The following is a 27,726-nucleotide window of genomic DNA, read 5'->3' on the forward strand; positions in this document are numbered from 1 at the left end:
AGAGACAATGTGGAGAAATTTTGATGGTACAGCACGAAGCAGTTTTTTCACCACATAGCTCTCCTTCATCTCCTCTCCCAGAGCACGTATCTTAGTTACCATTCCGTTCAGCTTTAAATAGAACTCATCTAGCTGATCACTATCCTTCATACTCAAGGATTCAAACTCACTCCTTAGTGTCTGGATCCTGGCTTTTTTCACGCGCTCTGCTCCCTGACACATAGTCTCAATAGCCTCCCAGGCTTCTTTGGCTGTTTCTTTATCAGCCACAGATAACAGAATATCTTCAGGTATCCCCTGGTATATGGTAGCCAGGGCGATCTTGTCTTGTCTGTCATCAACTGCAGCTTCCTTTTCTTTGTTCTCGATTGCATTCCACACCCCCTGAGCCTTCATAAACACTTTCATCTTAAGTGCCCATGCTGTGTAGTTACTCCTGGCCAACATCGGATAATTCAACCCTATTGCTCCTTCCTTCAGCTTGCTAGTCTCCGTAGTTGTCATTTTTGGCATATACTTGGGCATACAATAATCCTAAGCTCTGATACCAAATAAAGAAAACAATCTGATATATATATAGATATAGGTGTTTAATGTAAAACTGAGGAAACAAAGTACACGTGAAAGCTGTGTTTATTAATAATCCATACAATACAATATATAGAAAACTACAGATAAGAGAAAGGCTAAAGACTAGGATCACACACAGTAATCCACTCCTACAATGACTCTAACCAACATCGTGCATGCACCTACAACTTCTCTTCTAACTGATGATCTAAACAGATATGCAAGACTTATTCAAACGTGGAGTATACCACTCAGCTGAATAAAAACAATCAAATAAAATAATGCAAATAAATCAAATAAATGTTTCATATTATCCAACATGAATTACATATATGCAGAGAGCTTATTGCTAATCAACAATTTTACCAGTGAAGGGGATATATGATCTAATGATTTGAAGGGATCAACTGGTTCAGTGCTAGCTACTTAAGAAATTTTGATTATTTTTTAAATAAAGGCCAATAACAGAAATGTATATACTTATATACATATGCATCTACTAAGAGTTTAACCCGACCAAGAGAGATCGGGGCATTCATTAGGCTCCATTGCTAGATATCACGTAAATATTACGAGATGCCAAATTAAACTTATTAATCTTGAAAAATAAGTAAGGCAAGGGAGTATACTTTTCTAATCTCCAAAAAAACTTCTAATCAAAAGTTTTTACCAGAAGGGAATACATATACTATGAGCTGATTGCTAATCAACAGTTTTACCACAGGGGGATACATGATTAATTGATGTACGGAATTTTATTCAATTATTTAAATAAAGGCCAATAAAATAAATTTTTATACTCAGACACACATATGCATATACTAAGAGTTTAACCATTAGGCTCCAGCAAGATCTTACCTTTAAATATTAAGACATAACAAAATAAACTTATTAAATAGAAAAGAAGAAAGGATAGGGGTATACTTGTCGTAATAGCTCAAAAGACTTTAATTTTTGTGGAATCCATTCCCTTAAAGCTTCACTGGCATCTTCAACCATCCATGAAGGCCACCCTGCTGCAATCAGCTCAGCGTCACCACCTTTAGGAATTCTTCCAATGCCAGGATAGCACCCGCGGAAAGCATACAGAGCCTTTTTCCTTCGATTCTCTTTATTCCAAGAAGGCGAATACTTTGGAAAGGAAGTATACGTGGAAAGAGAATTGTGGCTTGATATTCCATGACTCCAATTACCTTCACTATGCAATGGTAAACCTTCCATTGCATCTTCTTGGGTGTCATTGTGTCCAATCAACGGTAGACAACAATTACCTATATCTGCATCTTAAAACAATCAAGATATTCAGAGTTCTTGAACTGGGGTTGAATAGAAAGCAAGGATCGAGAGAGAGTAGTAATATTTAGTAAGGAACTCTATTCTGAAGATACCAACAGTTATACAAACGTTTTTGTGCATGTTGAGGTGTATGCATTTATGAAAATTTGACAAGTAGTAGGTTGTACTCATGAAATTTTGGATGTTGCTGAGTAACAGGTGCTTTACAACATAGAGAAGCCCACTATTTTATATAAAAAATTTGTCCCCCTGGTTTGTCCTCGTCTAATCTCACTTAAACTTACATTTATACTTTGCTTGGTACCCAAATTTGGGGTTAGATTTGGTATGGTAAACTAGAAATTTCGTCAAATAATAAATTCTTTCGTCTCAACATAACAAACATAAGAGTGACCATGTATTTTTTATTTCAATCTACCAACCAATTTTGTTAAATAGTAGTTTGTATGCTTATAATTTTATTTTTGATTGTTATTTGAATATTTATTCTTGAACTTAGTAACTTTTCACATTCAGCGTTCAATACTAACAAATACATAATTCTGATCATGCTAGGCTCCTTTTAATTTAATTTGATACAAAAATATTACTAAAATTATTTGCTTCAGTGGCTACCATTCTTTCAAGTGCCCCAAAATCATATGTTTAATGAAGGCTATAAGCAAAAAATTATATGTGTTTGTGTTCATTTTCTACCATACATTTAAAAAAACACACTTGAGAAATATAATGATATATATCTCACTCGGGACGATAGAGAAAATAATAATAAAATATACTGGAGGTCTATTAGTTATACATAACACAATCTTTAGCGAGTGTGATGCAGGGAGATTTGTATAAAATATTGATTTATTCATAATTATTTTATTTGTTTGTATATTCGTGTATTTGTTGTGTTAAAAATATGATTAATAAGCCTACAACACTTACAAGTATGTATTGTATTTATATATATATATATATATATATGAAAGTTTCTTAATCTTTGTCTGAATTTGAATTTATTTGTATCATAAAAATATAATAGTTAAATTATGACAACAATATATATAATTTATCTAATTAGAGGCATAAAGTATGCTCGATACATAGTTTTTTTACTTGACATCTAACTCATATGTTATTAATCATCAAATTAACAATATAAATAAGTGTCTTGTAAATGTTAATATTAAGAATTTTATATATCGAGTTTTCCATATTTTTTGTTAATGATATTATATCCAAATGAAAGGTTACGAGTTCTACTATTTTAGATAATATTGTTAGATTTTTAAAATTTTATCAACTATTTATTTTTAATTTTTTGATTGTATTATTTGATTTAAATAAAAATAAATAGTAAATAAATTTAAAAAAATTTAAAAATATTATCTAAAATACTAGAACTCATAATCTTTTATTTGGATGTAATATCATTCATAAAAAATGTGTGAAACTCAATATATAATATTTTTAAGAATTTCGATTAATGATAGAGTGATATTTTTGATATAAATATTTAAATGAGTGACTCATTTGAGTCAGTTTTGTAACCAGTGACTCACTTGAAACATTTGGACGCAGTAAGTGACCTACTTGATATTTAATCCATTTTAAATTTCACAGAAACATCAAAAAGTACTTAATTTGAATTAGATTAATGCTTGATATGTTTCTCACTTATAATTATTGGATGATATATTATTATTATTATTATTATTATTATTATTATTATTATTATTATTATTATTATTATTATTATTATTGAGAAAATATATGTATATATGGACCTATTTCTCGAACATAAATCTAAATCAAAATAAATATTTTTTGATATTTCACTAAGATTTAAAAATATAAATATACGCGTTAATTGAGATAGTACATGTAAAATAAATATTATTAAATTATGCCCGGATATGAAAATATGTATAATTCATTAATTTTTTGAGATTATTTAATGTGTTTGATTATTAATGCGTTTAGAATTATTTTTTGTGTCAGAAATGGAATTTTTGAGTAAAAAATTGTAACTCGTCCAGTATTCACTTTTGACCGTTTAAATTATATATATGCATGTGTGTGTATATATATATATGTATGTATGAACATGCATCCATAAACTCAAATTAAACAAAATTCCATCACCTCTATATAAGCACCTCTATCCTCTCTTATTCCTTCAACAAACTCAAATAGTATTGTCTTACAAATCTCTTCAGTACAACTTCATAAAAATAATTTCTTATCTTTTACACCATTTTACATAAATAAAAAAAAATAAATATAATTAGCTGGATTTGATATAATAGGCCTCAGCTAAAACCAAGATTTGTTTTAGCCAAGATTTGTTTTAGCCAAGATTTGTTAAATCATGCTAAAATAAAATAATAATTATTACCAATCTGGCTATTTTTTTTCCTTATAGAATTAGGCTAAAACAAAAATAAAATTTGAAACGCAATACGTTGGTCTATATAATGCCATCACGCCAAAATAAAGTATATTATCTTTTCGGTTTAAAACAATAGCTAAAATAAAAATAAAAATAAACTAAATATAAGTAGTTGGTTGATATAATGGGCATGAGGGTAAAGTAATGTGTATTATTGATCTACTGTAAAACTAAAATTAAATTCAAACTAAATATAATTCGTATATTATTGATTTGTGTTAAAATAAAATCATAATCTACCTAATTAGTTGGTATGTGTAATATAAGCTTGGAATAGTCCTAATAGCCAAAATATTAAAAGTTTGATAGTTGATTAGTGTGTATAATATTTGGGTTTATATAATTAAAGATTTTCTTTAGTTTTTATTATATTTATCTATTTTAATAAAAAGAAAATATAGATGGTTCCTTAGTCACTATAATTGCGTCATACTAAAATAATCAATATATGTTATTCATCGGAGCTATAAAAATTATATAATTGATTCATCAAAAATCAAAATAAGAAAATAATTAGAACAATTATAATAAAAAAATATGTATTTTTATACGGGTTAGTATAATTTTTTACCATTTTGACATAAAAGTTTTTACCATTGACCAGGGTTTGAACAAATTATACTAAAATAAATATGAATTTAGTTAGTTAGATTTAGTCGGTATACCAAACTAAAAATAATTTGTATACTATTCATTTTAGCTAAAATTTAACTTTTCATTAAAACATAATTATCTTTGATAAACACACCTATAAATATCAATAAAATTATATCTTTCAATCAGTGATATTTTTTTAAAACTACAATATCACTAACTTATACACGTATTTTAAAAATTTTATTAAACCATATTATTTAAAATTTCTAATAAAAAAATTTATAGCTTTAAATTTTCACTTCAAATTAAATTCCAAAAATAATCCGTGCATCGCACATATTTTAGGATAGTAATCTATTACTATTATATAAAAGACGAAATATTAAAACTTTTGGTACGGTACCTGTATTTTGGTACACGCTGAATTTACTGAATTACCCTTTACTGAAAAGTTTTATTAGCCTTAATAATTGAATTATAATAGAAAAAGAAATAAAAATCGTTTTCAACTATAACACGTTACCTTTTTTATTTGTCTCAATTAAAGCAACTTCTCTAAATATCACGAACGATTTTATTTAATAAAATAGAATAATAATATTAAAACCACTAATAACTAATAAATTATATTTTTCATCTACATAATTGTTTATTTTATTTAATTATTATTTTACTTAAAGACTTTGTTAAGCTCTTTGACTTTAACAATCTATAAATTTTTAACGAAACAACTTAGCATCATCATCTTTATTCCTCGACAACAACAATAATCGTATCTCATCGTTTAAGACAAATACAAAAGCCCTTCTTAAATCAATGCAAAAGTCAAAAACATCTGCAGCTCTAACTAGTAGCTGTAGCGCATATATTTTGTACGGGTCACAGTAAAAAAATATTTGTTTTATATAATTTTTACTATTAATGTAAAGACAAATATACTTAAATTAGTTATTATCTTACAATTCAATTACATAAACAAAATAAAAATAATTATTTGATTTTTGAAGTCGAATTATTTATTTATTTATATTATTATATTAAATAAGAAACTTTATGGTCCTTCTTTCAGTTACATAATTGCCCTTTTCTTAAAAAAATAATATTTTACTCAATTGCCCTTAATTAATATTTAACCAATTACCTTTATAAGTAAAATACGTTATTTTTTTAATTTTCAACAACTAAAAAACTTTTTCCTCTACAAATATTTTATACAATTCTTTCTAATCTATACATTTTTTAAGTAAAACATGTTGTCTTTTTTATTTTCTCAAAATAAAATAAATCTTTCTTTAAAAATATTATGGACAATTCTTTTTAATATATGTTGATTATCTATCTATCTTCTATACTATCTATCTATACTATATTATAATAGACGAAATATTAAAAGTTTGGTTGTCTATCGGTCGGTACTTGCTAAAATTACTTAATTACCCTTACTTAAGTATTCTAATTTTAATTGGTACGTTAGTGAATTCTAATTATAATTATATTTAAGTCAACTTAATCTACCAATTAAAATTCTATTTAATATAGAACTCTAAATCATTATAATTGATATTAAAATCAACTTTTTCTACCAATTTAAATTCTAATTTATATTAGGTTCTATATTATTGTAATTGATATTATATAATAGACGAAACATTAAAAATTTGGTAGTGGTCGGTCAGTATCTGCTGAATTTACTTAATTACCCTTACTTAAAATTTAAAACTTAAACTACTTGATATTAATTCTAATTGACATCTTTTATTACTTTAATTAATTAATTAAAGTTAACTACAAAATTGCGCATTGGCTGTGTTGCTCCGATTGTTTAGCAAAACGAAAAACTGTTGCTCAGACAGTGTCGAACTATTGATCAAAAACGGACAAAATCTCTAAAATCAACCATTAGCGTTAATTAATATATGTGATTAAAGGTGTTGTTTACAAACCTCGTTACCTTCTTATCATTAACGATTTAATTTATGATTTTGTTTAATTAAGATATGGTTTATTTAAGATATTGTTTAAGTTATCATTTTACCTCTGAGGGTGCATCTATATATTATACTTGTATGCTATAATAAACAAAATCATGTATAATTATTCATATTTTAGTTTAAACATAAAAATATTAGACGTTAATCTTCATTATATAAATAAGAGTCGGTAGATTCATAATAAAAAAATATTTTCTATTTAGTCTATTTTTACTAATAAGCCATGGTTCGAATACTCTTCCAATAATATGAAAAATATTGTTTATTTAGGCTATTTAACAAAATTCAAGATTTCAATCTTCACAATAACAATATTAAAATTTTTTATTTTTTATTTTTTTCTTAGTTCTAAACAATACATGGAATCAATTAAATAAAAATTATAATTATTATTAAAGATAATACATTATTAAGATTATAATCTCTTAAATATATATATATTTACCAATATAAATTACTAATATCAATTATTATAAAAACTAACCAACATGACTAAAACACTACTCTGTTAAATTTGCTCTTAAAAAAATTTATATAAAAAATGATTTAATAAAAATATATATTTAAAAAGTCCGTGCATCGCACGGGTTTTAAACTATAGTATTATATTAAAGACGTAACGTTGAAAGTTTTAATGGTAGTTGGTCTGGTTACCTGTAATTATAGTAATATTAAAAAAACTCTCATAAATTGATAAATATTCACAATACAATTATATAAATAAAGATAGAAATATAATTTATCTAATAAAATCGGGTTTAAATAAAATTTTATATACTATTCACACGTGCGTAACAAAATTATTTTATTTGATCTAATCTTAAATAAAAAATAAAATTAAACAAAATACAATTAGTTGAATTTGCTAGCTCAGTCAAAAACAAAAAAAAGCAAAATACGACTGATCCGATTAAAAAGTAAATACTACTTAATTGGGTTAAAAAATAAAATATTATTGATCCGGCTTAAGAAAATATACTACTAAACCGAGTTAAAACAAATTTATAATTGGAAAGGTAATAGTTGTCCGATATAATGCCATCGGTCTAATATAAAACAATATGCACTCCGGATTAAAATAAAATTAAAAATAAAGTTAATACTTGTAATTAGCAGGATATGGCGGGTCTCAAGTTCAAATAAAATTATGTATAATATTGATTTGCGCTAAAACCAAAATTAAATTCAAGGCAAAAATAACTCTTATATTATTAATGTGTACCAAAATAAATCTAAACTCTACTTAATTTGTTGATAGTTTATTTGATAAATGCAAAAAGCTTTCATTAACTTCAATATAGTACAGCCGGGACAAACCCCCAACAGTGAATACAACCAGGTGATAAAACAAATAACATATTAAAAACAATTAGATGATTTGTTTCTCGATCGTTTAACACATAGAATTTAAAAATTCTTTAATCTAAAAACCAAATCAAAGACATCCTAAACGATCCAAATTGTACCAACTTCTCTGAAAATAGTAACATCGCAATTGATCATATCACACAAGAACCATTGTTAGCCCAATGTTCAGAAACACTAATCGCATAAACTGATTAGAGAAGCAGCACTCCAGCTATCTACATGCCGGACACCAGCTATAGACATGCCCATGGCAATCCAACTATCTACATGTCGGATAACAGCTATAGACATGCGGAAAGTGTAAACCCGTGAAGGATGAACGATCTTTGGTTGTGAGAGGTGAGCTCTTACCATAATTATCACCGCCCCAGATTCGATGCAGGCTTTGCAGATCACCAAAAATATCAATAAACTCGTTCTCAACAGATCCAACACCAAATAAACCCAAATATAACAAAATACTCAAAAAGGAGAGACAAAACACACATTCCAAGAGGAGAGATACGCAAACACCCAAAAAATTGGGTTTTATTGAAAGGAAATTAACGAGAGCAAAAGAAAATGAAGGGGTCGGGGCTTTCCTCCAGAGAAAACCAGGGAAGCCCCGATTGACTTTAAAATGGACAAACCATAGGAGAGAATTTGTTGATAGTTAAATGTAGGTTTAAAAATGAGTGGGATAACGAGCATCCACCCATAATAGCCGAAATATTAAACGTGTGTTAGTAAGCCTATTTGTACGATGTTTAGGTTTATATAATTACTCATTTTTTTAATTTCTATAATATCCATACTATTTTATTAAAATAAAATTAGAGATAATTCCTTATTCAATATAATAGCGCCAGACTAAATAAATTAATATATACTATTTATCCGGATTAAAAAATTAATTATACAATCGATCAAGAATAAAGCAAAATTAAAATCTGAAAATAATTAGACTAGCAAAATTAAAATTATATGTACTTTAATCTGGCTAACATAAATTTTTTACCATTGATTCAGGTTCAAACAAATTAAACTAAAATAAATCTTAATATAATTAGTCAATTTAGTCGGTGTAACACGCTTTAGGCTAATACAAATAAAGTATAAAAATGATTTGGGCTAAAACAAAACTAAAATAAATGCAAAGATAATTCGCATGTTATTGATCTCAACAAAATTTACCTTTTAATTAAAACATAATTATTTTTTATGAACACACCTATAAATATCAATTAAACTATATACTTCGATCATTAATATTATTTTTAAACTAAAATACCACTTTTTTTAAAAAAATATCACTAGCTTATACACGTGTATTTATATGTATAGTCATTATCAAATCATATTAATTAAAAATTTTAAATAAATCAATTTCATATCTTAAAAATTTGATTTCAAATTAAATTCAAAAAATGAGATAATATTGAAAAAATCTGTATATCGCAGGGGTTTTATACTAATATAAACTAAGTCCAAATCAAAGAAAATGAAGAATGTCATAAATTAATTTCAAATATAGGAATTTTAAAGTTTTTTCAGATTTGGGTATACCCGAACATCAATGATAAACGAACACTTAAGATCATAATTTATTATTTTTATCAAGAATTCATTATGTAATTATTTTATTATTTTATATTATATTAAAATTTTAAACTATTTTTACTTTTTAATATGAAATCAAGCCCAAAATTTAGATATGTGAGATGAAGAATCTAGAATTTTCTCTAGAGTATATGTTTTGGCCATACACACTTATTTTAAATTGTTGTGGGACACATTCATATATTGCCATAAATTATGCTATCAAAAAGTCACAAATTTTATTTTAAGGGACCTACAAGGGACCCACATTTTCATTGTTGTATCGGCTCATGATACAAGTGCAAGTTTTAGAGTGAGATTACACGAGGGACATACTAGAGAGAACAAAGATTTTATATAAAATAATGGGCTTTTCTCGGTTTTAAAGCAGCTGTTACTCTCACCAACAACCAAAATTTCATGAATGAGCCAAAATTTCATAAACACATAGTCTAATACTTCCCAAAATTTAATTAATATATACACCTCAACATGCAAAAAAATTTGTATAAGTATTGAGATCTTTGGGATAGAGTTCATTACTGAATATTATTCACTCTTGATCCTTGTTTTCTTTCGAACCAATGTTCAAGAACTCTGAATTATTGCTTGTACAACTCATTTTTCTTGATTAGTTTAAGGTGCACATATGGGGAATTGTTGTCTACCATTACTTGGACACTATAATAACAGTGAAGAAGATGCAATGGAAAGTTTTCCATTGCATAGTTAAGGTAATTGGAGTGATGGGATATCGAGGCACAATTCTCTTCATAAGTATACTTCTTTTCCAAAATATTCGCCTTCCAGGAATAAGGAGAACCCGAAAGAAAAAGGCTCTTTCTTCTTTCGGCGGGTATTATCCTGGCATTGGAAGAATTCCAAAAGGTGGTGAGGTCGAGTTGATTGCAGCAGGGTGGCATTCATGGATGGTTGAAGTTTCTGGTGAAGCTTTAAGGGGATAGATTCCTAGAAAATTAAAGTCTTTTAGGAGTTTAAAACTAGTATACTCCTGTTCCTTCCTTGTTTTTATATATTAATTAAGTTTATTTTATCATCTCATAATTTTTTTAACTTGATATCTTACAGATAGCCTAATGGTTTAACTTATCTCCTTGTTATTAGGAATGTTTTATGAGTTGCACTTCACAAATAACATCTTATATAAAAGAACAATAAAAAACATCATCAAAATACTATATTTTTTATAAAAAAAGATTTGTTAAGATTAGAATCACAAAATTTAACATGGGTATATATCAAATATAACGTAAAATCTCATCTAAAATTGAAAGTGAAGCGTGACATAAGCATCCAGTATAGAATCTTCTATGTATCCTTGTAACAACGAAATTATGTGTACTATTGTTATATTTTATCCTAATTTTTCTTAGATTCTACTTTCATTCATAAAAAACCCATTTGATGTGAAAATTAGAATCTAAATGTGGTTTTATGTATGATTCTATGTTGTTGTTTATTATTCTTATATAAAGGGTGTTCTTCTTGGAGAAATGGCCATGTTTTACGGTCATTATGGATGTTTTTTTAATTTTCTTGAGCAGCTGATTAAAAATCTTGGTTGAGTGACTTAATTTCTCTTTGTAGATCGGTGAAGGTACTTACTGTTGGAAGAAAGGATCTCACATAAACTCACACAAGACAATTTAGGAGAAGAAATGTATTACTTGAAAAATTACTTGATTACAAATGACTTGGTACAAGGCTTTATATAGGACTCCATAGAAATATCTAGATAACTCTTAGACTCCAATAGACAACACTTGACCAAGATACATATATCTAGAAATTACATGTACCTACACCAATACATTGAACATAGAAAAATACTAATACATGTACCAAGATTATTCTAGAGACTCCCACACAATTCTATTATTTTAATAGTCAAAAATATATTATTTATTTTTAACACCCCCCCTTAATTTTGACTATCCCAAGTAGACTTCGGAATTTGTTGAAGGCGTCACTTTTGAGAGGCTTTGTAAATATGTCACTAATTTGATCTTGGGACTTCACATAATTCAACTTCACTTCACGCCTTTCGATGCATTCCTGAATAAAGTGATATTTTGTATCGATGTGCTTGCTCCGTTCATGAAACACCGGATTTTTGGCCAAAGCTATTGCCGACTTATTATCAACCAATACTTCCGTGGACTCATTTTGAGGCATGTGGAGCTCTTCCAAAACTCTCCTTAGCCATATAGCTTGACAAACACAAGAACACGCCGCCACATACTCCGCCTCACAAGTGGACAGGGTAACAATGGGTTGTTTCTTTGAACTCCATGAAAAAGATGTGTCACCAAGAAAGAATACATATCCGGTGGTACTCTTTCGATCATCAATATCACCAGCCCAATCACTATCACAATAACCAACAAGTTTGAACTCATTTGAGTAATGATACAACAATCCAAAATCCATTGTGCCTTTGAGATAACGAAGAATTCTCTTGGCCGCCTTCATGTGTGTTGTTGTTGGAGCCTCCATATAGCGACTAATAAGTCCAATACTATAGAGTATGTCGGGCCTCGTGCATATCAAATATCTCAAACTTCCCACAAGACTTTTGAAATATGTAGGATCCACCTTCTCACATTCTTCAAATTTCGACAACTTCGTTCCACATTCAATGGGGGTGCTTACGGCTTGACAATTTTCCATTTTGAATTTCTTCAAAATCTCCCTTGTATAGCTTCCGTGTGATATTAGTATTCCATCATCCATTTGCTTTACTTCAATGCCAAGATAGTATGACATAAGCCCAATATCGGTCATCTCAAATTCTCTTATCATGTCTTGTTTAAATTTCTCAAACATTCTTGGACTATTTCCCGTGAATATTAAGTCATCCACATACAAGCACGCAAGAAGAACTTCTCCATTTTTAGCAACCTTGGCATATAGAGCATGTTCATGAGGACACTTGTAAAATCCTTGAGCTTGAAAGTATTTATCAAGTCTACTATTCCAAGCCCTCGGCGCTTGTTTCAATCCGTACAAGGCCTTCTTTAACTTTAACACTTTTCCTTCTTGTCCTTTTATGATGTATCCCAATGGTTGCTCCACATACACGGTTTCTTCAAGAACACCATTCAAGAAAGCGGACTTCACATCCATTTGATGAATTTTCCATCCATTTTGAGCCGCTAATGAGATGATTAGCCTTATAGTCTCCATTCTTGCAACCAGGGCAAAAACTTTGTCATAATCAACTCCATGTCTTTGATTGTAGCCTTTGGCCACCAATCTTGCCTTATATTTTTCCACCTTACCTTGGGCATTCTTCTTCACCTTATAAATCCACTTTATACCAATAGCTTTTTGTCCTTTTGGAAGTGTTGCTAACTCCCAAGTGTCATTCTTCTTTATAGACTCAATCTCGTCGTCCATTGCTTTCTTCCACCTTTCATCTTGCACGGCTTCTTTGAAGCTTGTTGGTTCGGTTTCCGCTAGAAGACAAAGAAGTGTTAAGTCAGAAATAGCGGGAACCTCTTCTGTTTCATCGTATATTTCTCCAAGACTTCTATAATGTCTTGGTGGTGTCTTGTCATCATCACTTGAAGAAGATAAAGGAGTTTGTCCATCACTTGTTGCTCGTGGTGATGTAGGAAGAATGATATTTTCTTCACTTTCTTCATCAACAAATGGGAAGAAATTATAATCTTCTTGTGTGTTGCTCCAATCCCATGAGCTCTCTTCGTCAAATACAACATCTCGACTAATAACAATCTTTCTATTGATGGGGTTGTAAAGTTTGTACCCCTTTGCTCTTGCATCATATCCAACAAATACATACTTTTCACTCTTGTAATCCAATCTTGTTCTTAGCTCATCATCGACGTGTGCATAAGTTATGCTTCCAAAAACTCTTAAGTGAGCAATAGATGGTCTCTTTCCTTTCCATGCTTGTTGCGGAGTTATGTCTTTAACACTTCTCGTGGGACATCTATTTGACAAGTAGACGGCACAATCTACCGCTTCGGCCCAAAATTCCTTAGGCATATTCTTGCTCTTTAGCATGCTTCGAGCCATGTTAAGAATGCTCCTATTTTTTCTTTCGGTGACTCCATTTTGTTGCGGTGATCTTGGAACCGTTGCGGGTCGTCTAATACCATGAGCTTCACAAAATTGCAAGAACTCCTTTGAATTGAATTCACCTTCTCGATCCGAACGAATGGCTTTTATTTGATACTTGGTCTCTTTTTCAACTTGGGCTTTGAACTTTTTGAAGCATTCAAAAACTTAAGACTTCTCTTTGAGAAAGTACACCTATGTATTGTGGCTAAAATCATCAATGAATAACAAGAAATAGTGATTCTTACTAAAAGATGGAGGATTAAAAGGCCCACATACATCGGAGTGAATGAGTTCAAGTGGCTCATTTGCTCTTGACATAGATTCCTTTGGAAAGCTCTTTCTTGATTGTTTTCCGAAAAGACATCCTTCACAAATTTGATTTGGATGGTTGATGTGAGGCAATCCATTCACCATATGCTTCTTTGATAGTGAATTTAGTCCATCAAAGTTCAAGTGCCCAAACCTAACATGCCAAAGCCAAGAAGAATCTCCAATACAAGCCTTAAGACATTTTGCAACATCATTTTGAATTTTGAGAATAAACATATGATTCTTGGTCATAGGCACCTTTGCAATTAAATTATCATTAGAATCTCTCAAATTGAGAAATCCATCTTTCATGGTGATGGTATAGCCTTTCTCCATTAGTTGCCCCAAACTCAAGATATTATTTTTCATGCTAGGCACATAATAAACACTTGAAATAAAATTATGATCTCCATTTTTCAAGCGAATTAAGATGTTACATTTGCCTTTGATGGGCACTCCCGAAGAGTCTCCAAAAGTGACTTTTCCATTCACTTTCTCATCAAGATCCACGAACAAATTTTTATTGCCACACATATGATAACTTGCGCCGCTATCAAGATACCATAAATTATCTTCACAATTTACTTCTCCTTTATGTGCTAGAAGCAAAGTGGGCTCATCAACATTGCCTTTATCTTCAACAAAATTAGCTTTCTCCTCCACTTGATTTTTTGAAGCGTGACACTCGGAAGCATAATGACCAAATTTTTGACAATTATAGCATTTAACATTTGACTTGCCATACCTTGATGTAACTCTTCCTCTTCCACGGCCTCTTGAATTTCTTGTCTCGTACAATCTTTCATACTTTTGACTTTCCTCCCTTTGTTGGCCATGACCTCTTCCTTGTCCATATTGAAATCCTCTTCCACGTCCTTGTCCAAGATCTCTTTGGCTCCTCATATACCTTCCATTATTATCTTTAAAAGATAACTTTGATTGTAAGGCTTGTTCAATTGGCTCCTTCTTTAACATTATTTCTTCATGGGCTTGTAATGATCCCATAATCTCATCAATAGTCATTTCATCTATATCTTTAGCCTCCTCAATTGCCACAACTTTGTAATCAAATTTAGAGTCAAGTGAACGAAGAACTTTTTCAATAACACGAACATCACTTACCTCTTCTCCATTGCTTTTCATTTGATTGACAACGGTCAAGACCCTTGAAAAATAATCCGAGATTGATTCGGATTCCTTCATTCGCAAAGCCTCAAACTCACCACGAAGTGTTTGTAGCCGAACTCTCTTTACTTTAGCATCGCCACTAAAAGAAGATTTGAGAGTATCCCAAACTTTCTTTGACGTTGTTGCGAAAGCAACTTTTTGTAATATGGAATCATCCAAACATTGATGAATGATCATGATCGCCTTTTGATTTTTCTTTCTTTGGGCTTGAAGTTGATCTTTTTGAACTTGATTCAAATTTGCTTCATTTTCGGGCACCTCCAATCCTTTCTCCACAATTTCCCACACATCATTTGCTCCAAGGATCGCCTTCATACGAATGCACCAATTCTCATAATTATCTTTGGTGAACTTTGGCATTTGCCATTGAGACATTCCATTTGCCATGATCTCCTTCTTCTTTACACCACACAAGCCTTCTTTGAAGACAAGTAGAAGTAGAACCTTTGGCTCTGATACCACTTTGTTGGAAGAAAGGATCTCACACAAACTCACACAAGACAATTTAGGAGAAGAAATGTATTAATTGAAAAATTACTTGATTACAAATGACTTGGCACAAGGCTTTATATAGGACTCCATAGAAATATCTAGATAACTCTTAGACTCCAATAGACAACACTTGACCAAGATACATGTATCTAGAGATTACATGTACCTACACCAATACATTGAACATAGAAAAATACTAATACATGTACCAAGATTATTCTAGAGACTCCCACACAATTCTATTATTTTAATAGTCAAAAATATATTATTTATTTTTAACACTTACAGCCATGTTTATCGGGCTATTGATCTTGAGAAGCACAAAATTGTTGCTTTAAAGAAGATCAGAGTCGACGTTTTGGAACCTGGAACCATTCGCTTCATGGCCAGAGCGATTAGGATTCTACGCAGTCTACACCATCCTAACATAATAAAATTGGAAGGTGTAGTTGCATCAGAGTCTTCATACAGTTTGTACCTTGTGCTGGAGTACATGGACGGCTTGCTTCCACTGGGCTGAAGTTTACAGAAGCTCAGGTACTCGTGCAAAGTTTGTGCAATAGTAAAAGTTTTTATGCAAAATGATATTTAGGAAAAAGTCAAGTTACAAATGTTCTCTTAATGTAAATTCACATTTTCTTAAATCTCTTCATGCAAAATGATGTAGTGTAAGATATTTTATTTTCTTTCATCTTTATACTTATAATAAAACTCAACTTGTTGCAGGTCAAATCCTACATGAAGCAACTGTTCTACGGACTTGACTACTGCCACCGTCAGGGCATCCTGCATCGAGATATAAAAGGTTCCAACCTTCTAATTGACAACAGCGGGAACTTAAAAATTGTCGACTTTGGTTTGGCCTACTTCAACAATCTGCAAGAAGTTTTCCCTCTTACGAATTATGTCATTAGTCTTCGGTACCGAGCACCTGAGTTATTACTTGGCGCCACTTGCTACAGTGATGTTGTAGATCTATGGAGTGCCGGTTGCCTTTTTGCTGGATTGTATGCTGGAGAACCAATTCTCCCGGGGACAACGGAGGTACATGATTTGCAAATGTGTTCTTACAGACAAATAAACATGTAATAACTACTTAAAAGATAAATAGCTGAAACACGTTTGTTCTTACGGTTTATAGTAAATTACTTAGAATTAGTAGTCTACAATAGCAGCGTCTGAAATGTCAACTGTTTATAGTAATTTTTTTTGTACTATGAATTTTTCTACCTCTGATGATGGTGGATAAGGTAGAACAATTAAAACATTAAATTTCATTTCCACATATTGATAAATGTAGCATTAGAGTGGTGTGAGTTTATGTTTTCACATGCTTAAGATAAGTAGTCCTTCACTTTTGGAATATACATTATAACAAAATAGTTCTTGAATGCAAACCTAACCTTTTCCTTTTAGCTTTTCTTCTTATTCTTTCACTCGAGTCTATCTGGAGCCTGTCTGCGCATTGCGCAGGATAATAAATTAGCGAGAAAATTATTTTATTTCAGGCCAGAGCAAAGGAAAATAAGGGCGACGCATTGCGCTTAGGCCAAATAATATGTTTACATTTTCCTGCCATGGCGAGACAGTAATCCACCCAATGAAAGACTTCTGCGTGCATGGCCAAAATGGCCAACTTCATTTATTCATTGTTGCTATTACTGCATCAACTTTGCAAGTACAATTGAATGATAAAGTTGGTATGTTTCTGTCTATTAGGTGGATCAGCTGCGTCAAATATTCACGCTTTGTGGCTCACCTTCCGAGGAATACTGGAGAAAATTGAAGCTGCGTCCTGCAGAAATATTCGATCCTCAAAAACCTTTTAAAAGATGTATTGCAGAAAAGTTCGAGAGCTTACCTGCACCAGCATTAGCGCTGATTGAGACCCTGCTCTCAATAGAATCTTCAGCTCGAAAGTCTGCAATTAATGCTTGGAATAACACTACAAGAAAAACGGCCATTTCCTAACAGCGTTTTGGTAGGAAATGGGCTATTTCTTGTAGGAAAAGGGGGCAATTCCTACCAAAAGGCTTGGTAAGATTTGCTCCAGTCGGAATTGTTTTGTGGTAGGAATTGGTGCTTGTATCTCAAATGGTCCCACTTGCCAAGTGGCCGCCCATGTGGCACGCCACATGGGCGACCACGTCACCTTCCATGTTAGCTGCCACGTCATACAAATTGGGGTCAGATTGATGAGTTGGCATGTGGGACCCATCCACGTGTCATGCACACAGAAAAGACCTTTTTCCTACCAAAATTGGTAGGTTTTGAGTGAGTATTTCCTACCATAACTGGTAGGTTTTGATTGATGAATGCTAGGTTTTATGTCACAAAACATGAATATCAGCATTTCCTACCACTGTTTAGCTTGAATGTGGTAGGAAATACCTTGAATGTGGTGGGAAATGTTGGACAGTTTTTTTATAAAAAAAAAAATTATTGATAACAATGTAGAACAAGTTGTACATAAATTAATATCTAAATCATAAGCATACAACAATAACCAAAATTGAAAAATTTATCATAAATCACAATCCGGACATATCACCATTACAACATTAAAATTTTTTTACATATTCGTGATAATTGCATATTAGAAATAATAATTCATTATAACAATTAATAGATGTTTCAAAAGTTAAGACTAATCATCTTCAAGTTCTCATCATTGTTGAATCATTTGCCTTCATTCTTTGTAATTTCTTCATTATCGTTGTTGAATAATTTGTCTACATTCTTTGTGAGTTTTCCATTTTCGTCTTTGTTTGTTTCATTTCCTTGGTCTCGAGTGAATAAAATCTATATAAGAAGAGATTATAAATGTTAGTAGTCATTAACGTACAGGAACAATTAATACATGTAGTAAAAACAAAGAAGTAATTATATAAATGAATCAAGATAAAAAATATGTTAAAAATATTGAAATGCATACATATATATGAGATGGTTTAAATGAAGAAGATGAAGATATTTACCAAAAGATAAGAAAAGGATGGAGAAATTATGAAATGAAATTTTGGTGGAGTAGATGAAATTAAAAGTGAAAAGAGGAAGATAGTGGTTTATAGGTTCAAGTCACCTATTTCCTACCAATATTGGTAGGTTATGGATTTAGGTGAAATTTTCAAATTTTTGAGTTTAATTTTGGCTCCGTATTTGAAATTTTCATTTTTGATTTTGTCTCCAAATTTGAATTTTTTGTGAAAATAAGGTTCATTTCCTACCAATATTGGTAGGTTTTGCATTTGACGAAAATTTTGAATTTTTGGTTTTGGCTCCATATTTAAACCTTTTAGTTTTGGCTCCATATTTGAATTTTCGTGAAACTAAAGTTCATTTCCTACCAATATTGGTAGGTTTTGAGTTGGACTTTGTTTTTGAAATTTTGGATTTCGCTCCAATTTTAAAAATTTTGAATTTACTTTCATGTTTAAAATTTTCGTGAAACTACAACCAATATAGGGAGGTAATGGGGTTTAACGATTTTTTTTTAATTTTTAGTGTGAGTGCAATTATTAAAAAGTAAATTAAATATTTAAAAAATTTTAAATATCAATATAGGACTAAATACTAGTAAACCAAATATATTTATTTTTTTTTAAAAATTTTATCATATCCCTAAAATATATAGTGAAACAAACAAATATATCTTATTTAAAAAATTGGATAATATTTATTAAAAATCGAATATTATACGAAATTCTTAAAATAACAATTTAATTAATATTTTTAGGTGATGCCTTTTCCTACCAATTTTAGGTCTATTTCATACCAAACTTGGTAGGAAATACCCAACTAGGAAAAGGACAAACAACTTTTTTGGCCAAAACCTACCAATTCCGGTAGGAATTAAAAGTTTGTTTTATGGATCTATTATTAAAATATAATAGCTTAATTTTTAAAAATTCAATATTTCGACTACATGTATAAAATTCATGTATCTAATCATCCTAAGGTTGGATTATTAAAAAATAAAAATAAAAAAATTCAAGTGTGTAATCCTAAACATCTCCGACTCTTCGAGTTGAAAACCTAATTTAATCTTCGAACAATCTCGACGTTCTGTTTTCTAAACGATTTTCTTAGTCATAATTGTTTTCTTACCCAATTTTTTTCTAGTTTTATTTCACTATAAATTGACATTTCACTTGAAAAGTTTTAATTTATCGAATCATTTTCATATTTAATATTTTTTTCGTAATAATTATAAGTATCCAAAAAACAAATGGAAACACGGGACTATAATTGTAATCAACTAACTTTTAGAGTTCCACTATTAAAATTAATTGATGTTTATGTTTTTAGAGTTTGATAAACGAAAATGCGACAAACAATGGGCGAAAAGTACAAAAAATATATTTTTCTTGCATTTTTTTCTATAGATCTATTATAAAAATATAATAGCTTAATTTTTAAAAATTCTATATTTCAATTACATGTATAAAACTCATATATCTAATCATCCGTAAGGTTGGATTATTAAAAAAATCCAAATGTCTAACCCATCCACGAAACTTTGAGTTGAAAATCTAACTCAATCTTCGAACAATCTTGACGTTCTATTTTCTAAACGATTTTCTTAGTCATAATTATTTTCTTATCCAATTTTTTTCCTTGTTATATTTCACTATAAAATGACATTTCACTTGAAAAGTTTGTAATTTATCGAATCATTTTCGTAATTAATATTTTTTTCGTAATAATTATAATTATCCAAAAAACAAATGGAAATACGGGACTGTAAATGTAAACAACTAACTTTTAGAGTTTCACTATTAAAATGAATAGATGTTTATGTTTTTAGATTTTGATCAACGGAAATGTGACAAACAATAGGCGAAAAGTACAAAAAATATATTTTTCTTGCAGTTTTTTCTATTGATCTATTATAAAAACATAATAGCTTAATTTTTAAAAATTCTATATTTCAATTACATGTATAAAACTCATATATATAATCATCCATAAGGTTGAATTATTAAAAAAATCCAAACGTCTAACCCATCCCCGAAACTTGGAGTTGAAAATCTAACTCAATCTTCGAACAATCTCGACGTTCTATTTTCTAAACGATTTTCTTATTCATAATTGTTTTCTTACACAATTTTTTTTCCTAGTTTTATTTCACTCTAAAATGACATTTCACTTGAAAAGTTTTAATTTATCGAATCATTTTCATATTTAATATTTTTTTCGTAATATTTATAATTATCCAAAAACAAATGGAAACACGGGACTGTAAATGTAATCAACTAACTTTTAGAGTTTCACTATTAAAATGAATAGATATTTATGTTTTTAGAGTTTGATCAACGGAAATGTGACGAACAATGGGAGAAAAGTACAAAAAAATAATTTTCTTGCCGGTTTTTTCTATAGATCTATTATAAAAACATAATAGCTTAAGTTTTCAAAATTCTATATTTCAATTACATGTACAAAAATCATATATCTAATCATCCGTAAGGTTGGATTATTAAAAAAAATCCAAATGTGTAACCCATCCCCAAAACTTTGAGTTAAAAACCTAACTAGATCTTCGAATAATCTCGACGTTCCATTTTCTAAACGATTTTCTTAGTCATAATTGTTTTCTTACCCAATTTTTTCTCTAGTTTTATTTCACTATAAAATGACATTTCACTTGAAAAGTTTTAATTTATCGAATCATTTTCATATTTAATATTTTTTTCATAATAATTATAATTATCCTAAAAACAAATGGAAACACAAAACTATAAGTGTAATTAACTAACTTTTAGAGTTTCAGTAGGAAATGTGACAAACAATAGGCGAAAAGTACAAAAAATATATTTTTCTTGCAGTTTTTTCTATAGAACTATTATAAAAACATAATAGCTTAATTTTTAAAAATTCTATATTTCAATTACATGTATAAAACTAATATATATAATCATCCGTAAGGTTGGGTTATTAAAAAAATCCAAACGTCTAACCCATCCCCGAAACTTTGAGTTGAAAATCTAACTCAATCTTCGAACAATCTCGACGTTCTATTTTCTAAACGATTTTCTTATTCATAATTGTTTTCTTACCCAATTTTTTTTCCTAGTTTTATTTCACTCTAAAATGACATTTCACTTGAAAAGTTTTAGTTTATCGAATCATTTTCATATTTAATATTTTTTTCGTAATAATTATAATTATCCAAAAAACAAATGAAAACACGGGACTGTAAATGTAATCAACTAACTTTTAGAGTTTCACTATTAAAATGAATAGATATTTATGTTTTTAGAGTTTGATCAACGGAAATGTGACGAACAATGGGAGAAAAGTACAAAAAAATAATTTTCTTGCCGTTTTTTTCTATAGATCTATTATAAAAACATAATAGCTTAATTTTTCAAAATTCTATCTTTCAATTACATGTATAAAAATCATATATCTAATCATCCGTGAGGTTGGATTATTAAAAAAAATCCAAATGTCTAACCCATCCCCGAAACTTTGAGTTGAAAACCTAACTCGATCTTCGAACAATCTCGACGTTCCATTTTCTAAACGATTTTCTTAGTCATAATTGTTTTCTTACCCAATTTTTTCCCCTAGTTTTATTTCACTATAAAATGACATTTCACTTGAAAAGTTTTAATTTATCGAATCATTTTCATATTTAATATTTTTTCGTAATAATTATAATTATCCAAAAAATAAATGGAAACACAAAACTGTAAGTGTAATTAACTAACTTTTAGAGTTTCAGTAGGAAATGTGACAAACAATAGGCGAAAAGTACAAAAAATATATTTTTCTTGCAGTTTTTTCTATAGAACTATTATAAAAACATAATAGCTTAATTTTTAAAAATTCTATATTTCAATTACATGTATAAAACTCATATATATAATCATCCGTAAGGTTGGATTATTAAAAAAATCCAAACGTCTAACCCATCCCCGAAACTTTGAGTTGAAATTCTAACTCAATCTTCGAACAATCTCGAAGTTCTGTTTTCTAAACGATTTTCTATCTTAACTTCTATCTGCAAATGCGCAGAGACAACTGTACGTGTGAACCAGTTGAAATGTATAAAGCTTTTCTTTTTATTGAAAAACAAGAAACAGGTTACTATATTAAGGAAGTACCAGGATCTTTTGAACTTCTTCCCGTAAAAGCATGGTAAGCTCATTTACCTATTAAACAAAAGCACCATACTGGATATACCAAATTGGGTATCAAAATAAATTCTCAGGCGACAACGATGGTAATTGGTCATACTCAGTATAATCCACGAATTAAGATTGATCACATATTGTTTAGGAAGATTCAAAACAAAGGAAATAATTTAAAAAATATTACAAATTTAAGGAAGATAATCGAAAATATCATGATCCCGGTATTACATGAATTTTATGATGCAGTAATTTTGAAACACATACATGTAGGAAATTAGTCAGCTCAAAGGTGACCTAAGCTCACGCTCCAGAATTTGAACCACTAATTTCATTTGGAATTCCAGAAGCAGCTTCAACGCTGGAAGGCTTGAACTTCACCTCAACCCTTTCTGCCGGCATACAAATTAATTACCCACTCAATTAATTAAATGTAAAGATTGGATCCAGGTACAAAAGATTTATTGTTAATAAACAAAACTTACCAGCATTGAGTGGTATAATTCTGCGTTAAGACGAAGAGCTGGAATGGCTCTAGATCTAGATGTCCCTTCTCCTTTGATATCATATATGTTACCCTTGTTCCCTCCAGCGGCTTCTCTACAAGTTCCAATAATATTGTACATTATAACAACATTAAACATTTCTGTAGCCAAGATAAATCAGCTCACACCTATTGAGGGACATGACAAAAATTCCGTGGCTATGACAGTTGTAGAAACATAAAATTCTCGAGGGAGGTTAAGGATGTGACACACACGCACACACACATCGATACACATATGAAGACTGATTATTTTACATTATGAACATTCTTGTTTCATCTGGACACTCTGGTAACTCTTCAGGTTTACTTGGAAGAGGTTCTGACCGAAAGAACTGCAATGAAAACCAAATTGTGCATCAATAGGTAACTCAAAACGGAAAAATCAAAGGGTTCAAATGCATATATTAAAAGGGAATATAGAATAATAGGCAGAAAATTACAGAGTTGATGGACTACAAGAGAAAATAGTTTTAGGAAAGAACAAGAATTCTCAGATTAGAGTTAGAATAAGAAAAAGGAATCTAACTTCGCAAAACTACTTAGTACCTCACAATTCAAAGCATCAACAGCAGACTTTCGACCTGAAGGGTCTATGGATAGAAGGGTCTCAAGTAGTGCTAGTGCTGGTGCAGGAAAGGCTTTGAAAATTTCTGCAACACGTCTGGTAAAATGTTTTTGAGGATCAATGATGCCTGCCGGATACCGTTTCAATTTTCTCCAGTAGTCCTCTGAAGGTGAGCCACAAATCATGAATATTCTAAGCATTTGATCCACCTAATAGACAGAAATATACGAACTTCATCATTCAATTGTAATAGAAAAATTGATGCAGTAAATGAACAAGGCCATTCTGGCTAGGTCTTTCATTGGGTGCATTACTGTCTGGCTATGGCAGGAAAATGTAGAAATAATATTTGGCCTACGCGCAATGCGTCACCCTTCTTTTGCCTCGCCCTGGCTTGAAATAAAATAACTGTCTCGCTAATTTATTATCTTGCACAATGCGCAGACAGACTCCAGCAAAAAAAAAGCAGAGGTATGGTTTGCATTCAAGAGGTCATAATGTATATTCCAAAAGTGAAGGACTACTTCCCTTAGAAGTTATAGTATCAGGCATTGCCTTATCTTTCTATAAACTGTAAAAGCAAACTTTTTTCAATTATATATCTTTCTAGTAGCCATTACATGTTTATACTTCTGTAACACATTAGCAAATCATGTATAACTCCGTTGTCCCTTGGAAGATAGGTTCTCCTGTATACAATTCACCAAGAACGCAACCAGCACTCCATAAATCTATAGCACCACTGTAGCAAGTGGCGCCAAGTAATAACTCAGGTGCTCGGTACCAAAGAGTAATGGCACTAGTTGACAGAGGGCGAACTTTTTACGGATTGTAAAAGTTTCCCCACCTGAAGTCTGCAATTTTTAAGTGCCCATTGCCGTCAAGCAGAAGGTTGGAGCCTGTGAGAGAAGGTTGGAAATTACACTCAGCAAAAAAAAAAAAAAATTAAATAAAAGAAGAAGGTTGAAACCTTTGATATCATGATGAAGAATCCCCTGACGGTGGCAGTAGTCAAGTCCGCAAAAAATTTGCTTCATATAAGATTTGACCTGCAAAAAGTTGAGTTTTATATATATGAAGAAAAAAAAATCTTACACTTGCATCTCTATGAATCATAGCCCCAAGTACACCTCTAGGTACAACGCTATCTTAAATTGTGTGTCACAAAGCATGGAGATATTCGAGAAAATATGATTCCACATTAAGAGAAAAATTGTAACACTCTTTCCTGAATATCATTTTTGCATATAAAAGTGTAAAATACTTTCTATGTGTACCTGAGCTTCGGTAAACTTAAGGCCAGTGGAAGCAAGCCCTGCAAGATCATGTTCCATGTACTCCAGCACAAGGTACACACTGTATGAAAACTCTGATGCAACTACACCTTCCAATTTTATTATGTTAGGATGGTGTAGACTGCGTAGAATTCTAATCTCTCTGGACATTAAGCGAATGGTTTCAGGTTCCCAAATGTTGACTCTGATCTTCTTTAAAGCAACGATTTTCTGCTTCTCGAGATCAAGTGCCTGATAAACATGGCTGCCTTCACCAATCTGCAAAGAGAAATTAAGTCACTCAGCCAAGATTTTTAATCAGCTACTCAAGAAAATACTACAAAAAAAACCATCCATAATGACAGTAAAACATTACCAATTATGAGGAGACAAGTGGATGATGTACTGAATTACATATATGCAGAGAGCTGATTGCTAATCAACAATTTTACAAGTGAAGGGGATACATGATCTAATGATTTGAAGGGATCAACTGGTTCAGTGCTAGCTACGTAAGAAATTTTAATTATTTTTTAAATAAAGGCCAATAACAGAAATTTATATACTTATATACATATGCATCTACTAAGAGTTTAACCCTGACCAACAGAGATTGGGGCATTTATTAGGCTCCATTGCTAGATATCACGTAAATATTAGGAGATGCCAAATTAAACTTATTAATCTTGAAAAATAAGTAAGGCAAAGGAGTATACTTTTCTAATCTCTAAAAAAACTTCTAATCAACAGTTTTTATCAGAAGGGAATACATATACTGTGAGCTGATTGCTAATCAACAGTTTTACCACAGGGGATACATTGATTAATTGATGTAAGAAATTTTATTCAATAATTTAAATAAAGGCCAATAAAATAAATTTTTATACTCAGACACACATATGCATATACTAAGAGTTTAACCATTTGGCTCTCGCAAGATCTCACCTTCAAATATTAAGACATAACAAAATAAACTTATTAAATAGAAAAGAAGAAAGGATAGGGGTATACTTGTCGTAATAGCTCAAAAGACTTTAATTTTCGTGGAATCCATTCCCTTAAAGCTTCACTGGGATCTTCAACCATCCATGAAGGCCACCCTGCTGCAATCAGCTCAGCCTCACCACCTTTAGGAATTCTTCCAATGCCAGGATAGCACCGGCGGAAAGCATACAGAGCCTTTTTCCTTCGATTCTCTTTATTCCAAGAAGGCGAATACTTTGGAAAGGAAGTATACGTGGAAAGAGAATTGTGCCTAGATATTCCATGACTCCAATTACCTTCACTATGCAATGGTAAACTTTTCATTGCATCTTCTTGAGTGTCATTGTGTCCAATCAACAATAGACAATAATTTCCCATATCTGCACCTTAAAATAATCAAGAGATTCAGAGTTTTTGAACTCGAGGTTGAATAGAAAGCAAGGATCGAGAGAGTAGTAATATTTAGTAAGGAACTCTATTCCGAAGATACCAACAGTTATACAAACGTTTTTGTGCATGTTGAGGTGTATGCATTTATGAAAATTTGGCAAGTAGTAGGCTGTACTCATGAAATTTTGGTTGTTGCTGAGTAACAGGTGCTTTACAAGTTACAACATAGAGAAGCCCACTATTTTATGTAAAAAATTTGTTCCCCTGGTTTGTCCTCATCTAATCTCACTTGAATTTATATTTATACTTTGCTTGGTACCCAAATTTGGGGTTAGATTTGGTATGGTAAACGAGAAATTTAGTCAAATAATAAATTCTTTTGTCTCAACATAACAAACATAACAGTGACCGTGTATTTTTAATTTCAATCTACCAACCAATTTTGTTAAATAGTAGTTTATATGCTTATAATTTTATTTTTCATTGTTATTCGAATATTTATTGAACTTAGTAACTTTTCACATTCCTGTTCAATACTAACAAATACATAGTTCTGATTCCTTTTAATTTAATTTGATACAAAATATTACTAAAATTATTTGCTTCGTGGCTACCATTCTTTCAAGTTGATCATATGTTTAATGAAGGCTATAAGCAAAAAATTATATGTGTCTTTGTTCATTTTCTACCATACATTCAAAAAACACACTTTTGAGAAATAGAATGACGATAGAGAAAATAATAATAAAATATAACGGAGGTCTATTAATTATACATAACACAATCTTTAGCCAAGCAGATTTGTATAAAATATTGATTTGTTCATAATTATTTTATATGTTTGTATATTAGAAATATGTGGTGTTAAAAATATTATTGATTAGCCATACA

The 27,726-nt window shown here is 30.5% G+C and overlaps 2 protein-coding genes and 1 pseudogene across 2 annotated transcripts; 1 reads left to right on the forward strand and 2 right to left on the reverse strand.

Moving 5' to 3' along the window:
* Positions 1 to 15,829: 15,829 nt before the first annotated feature.
* Positions 15,830 to 17,907, forward strand: LOC141684540 (putative serine/threonine-protein kinase At1g09600; annotated as a pseudogene).
* Positions 17,908 to 23,250: 5,343 nt separating this feature from the next.
* Positions 23,251 to 24,624, reverse strand: LOC141705673 (putative serine/threonine-protein kinase At1g54610). Its single transcript, XM_074508565.1, has 4 exons — positions 24,169 to 24,624; positions 23,878 to 23,954; positions 23,561 to 23,675; positions 23,251 to 23,467 (listed from the first exon to the last, which is right to left on the reverse strand). The coding sequence occupies exons 1-4, from the start codon at positions 24,385 to 24,387 to the stop codon at positions 23,453 to 23,455; spliced, it is 426 nt and encodes a 141-aa protein (XP_074364666.1). The 5' UTR covers positions 24,388 to 24,624; the 3' UTR covers positions 23,251 to 23,452.
* Positions 24,625 to 24,822: 198 nt separating this feature from the next.
* LOC141684547 (putative serine/threonine-protein kinase At1g09600) lies at positions 24,823 to 26,823 on the reverse strand. The gene is made up of 4 exons (XM_074489578.1): positions 26,473 to 26,823; positions 25,465 to 25,740; positions 25,158 to 25,236; positions 24,823 to 25,086 (listed from the first exon to the last, which is right to left on the reverse strand). Exons 1-4 carry the CDS (start codon positions 26,821 to 26,823, stop codon positions 25,010 to 25,012), a joined length of 783 nt encoding a protein of 260 aa, XP_074345679.1. The 3' UTR covers positions 24,823 to 25,009.
* Positions 26,824 to 27,726: the final 903 nt, after the last annotated feature.

Source organism: Apium graveolens, chromosome 2 (genome assembly GCF_009905375.1).
Source record: "Apium graveolens cultivar Ventura chromosome 2, ASM990537v1, whole genome shotgun sequence".
NCBI lineage: Eukaryota > Viridiplantae > Streptophyta > Magnoliopsida > Apiales > Apiaceae > Apium > Apium graveolens.

Coding starts and splice junctions, on each gene's coding strand:
- LOC141705673 (XM_074508565.1), bottom strand. CDS start 24,387: ATGCTTAGAATATTCATGATTTGTGGCTCACCTTCAGAGGACTACTGG. Junction 23,955..24,168: donor TTGATGCTTTGAATTGTGAG/GTACTAAGTAGT, acceptor TTTTCATTGCAG/TTCTTTCGGTCAGAACCTCT. Junction 23,676..23,877: donor GAAACAAGAATGTTCATAAT/GTAAAATAATCA, acceptor TGGAACTTGTAG/AGAAGCCGCTGGAGGGAACA.
- LOC141684547 (XM_074489578.1), bottom strand. CDS start 26,823: ATGGGAAATTATTGTCTATTGTTGATTGGACACAATGACACTCAAGAA. Junction 25,741..26,472: donor CTTTTGAGCTATTACGACAA/GTATACCCCTAT, acceptor TTCTCTTTGCAG/ATTGGTGAAGGCAGCCATGT. Junction 25,087..25,157: donor TCTTCATCATGATATCAAAG/GTTTCAACCTTC, acceptor CTTCTCTCACAG/GCTCCAACCTTCTGCTTGAC.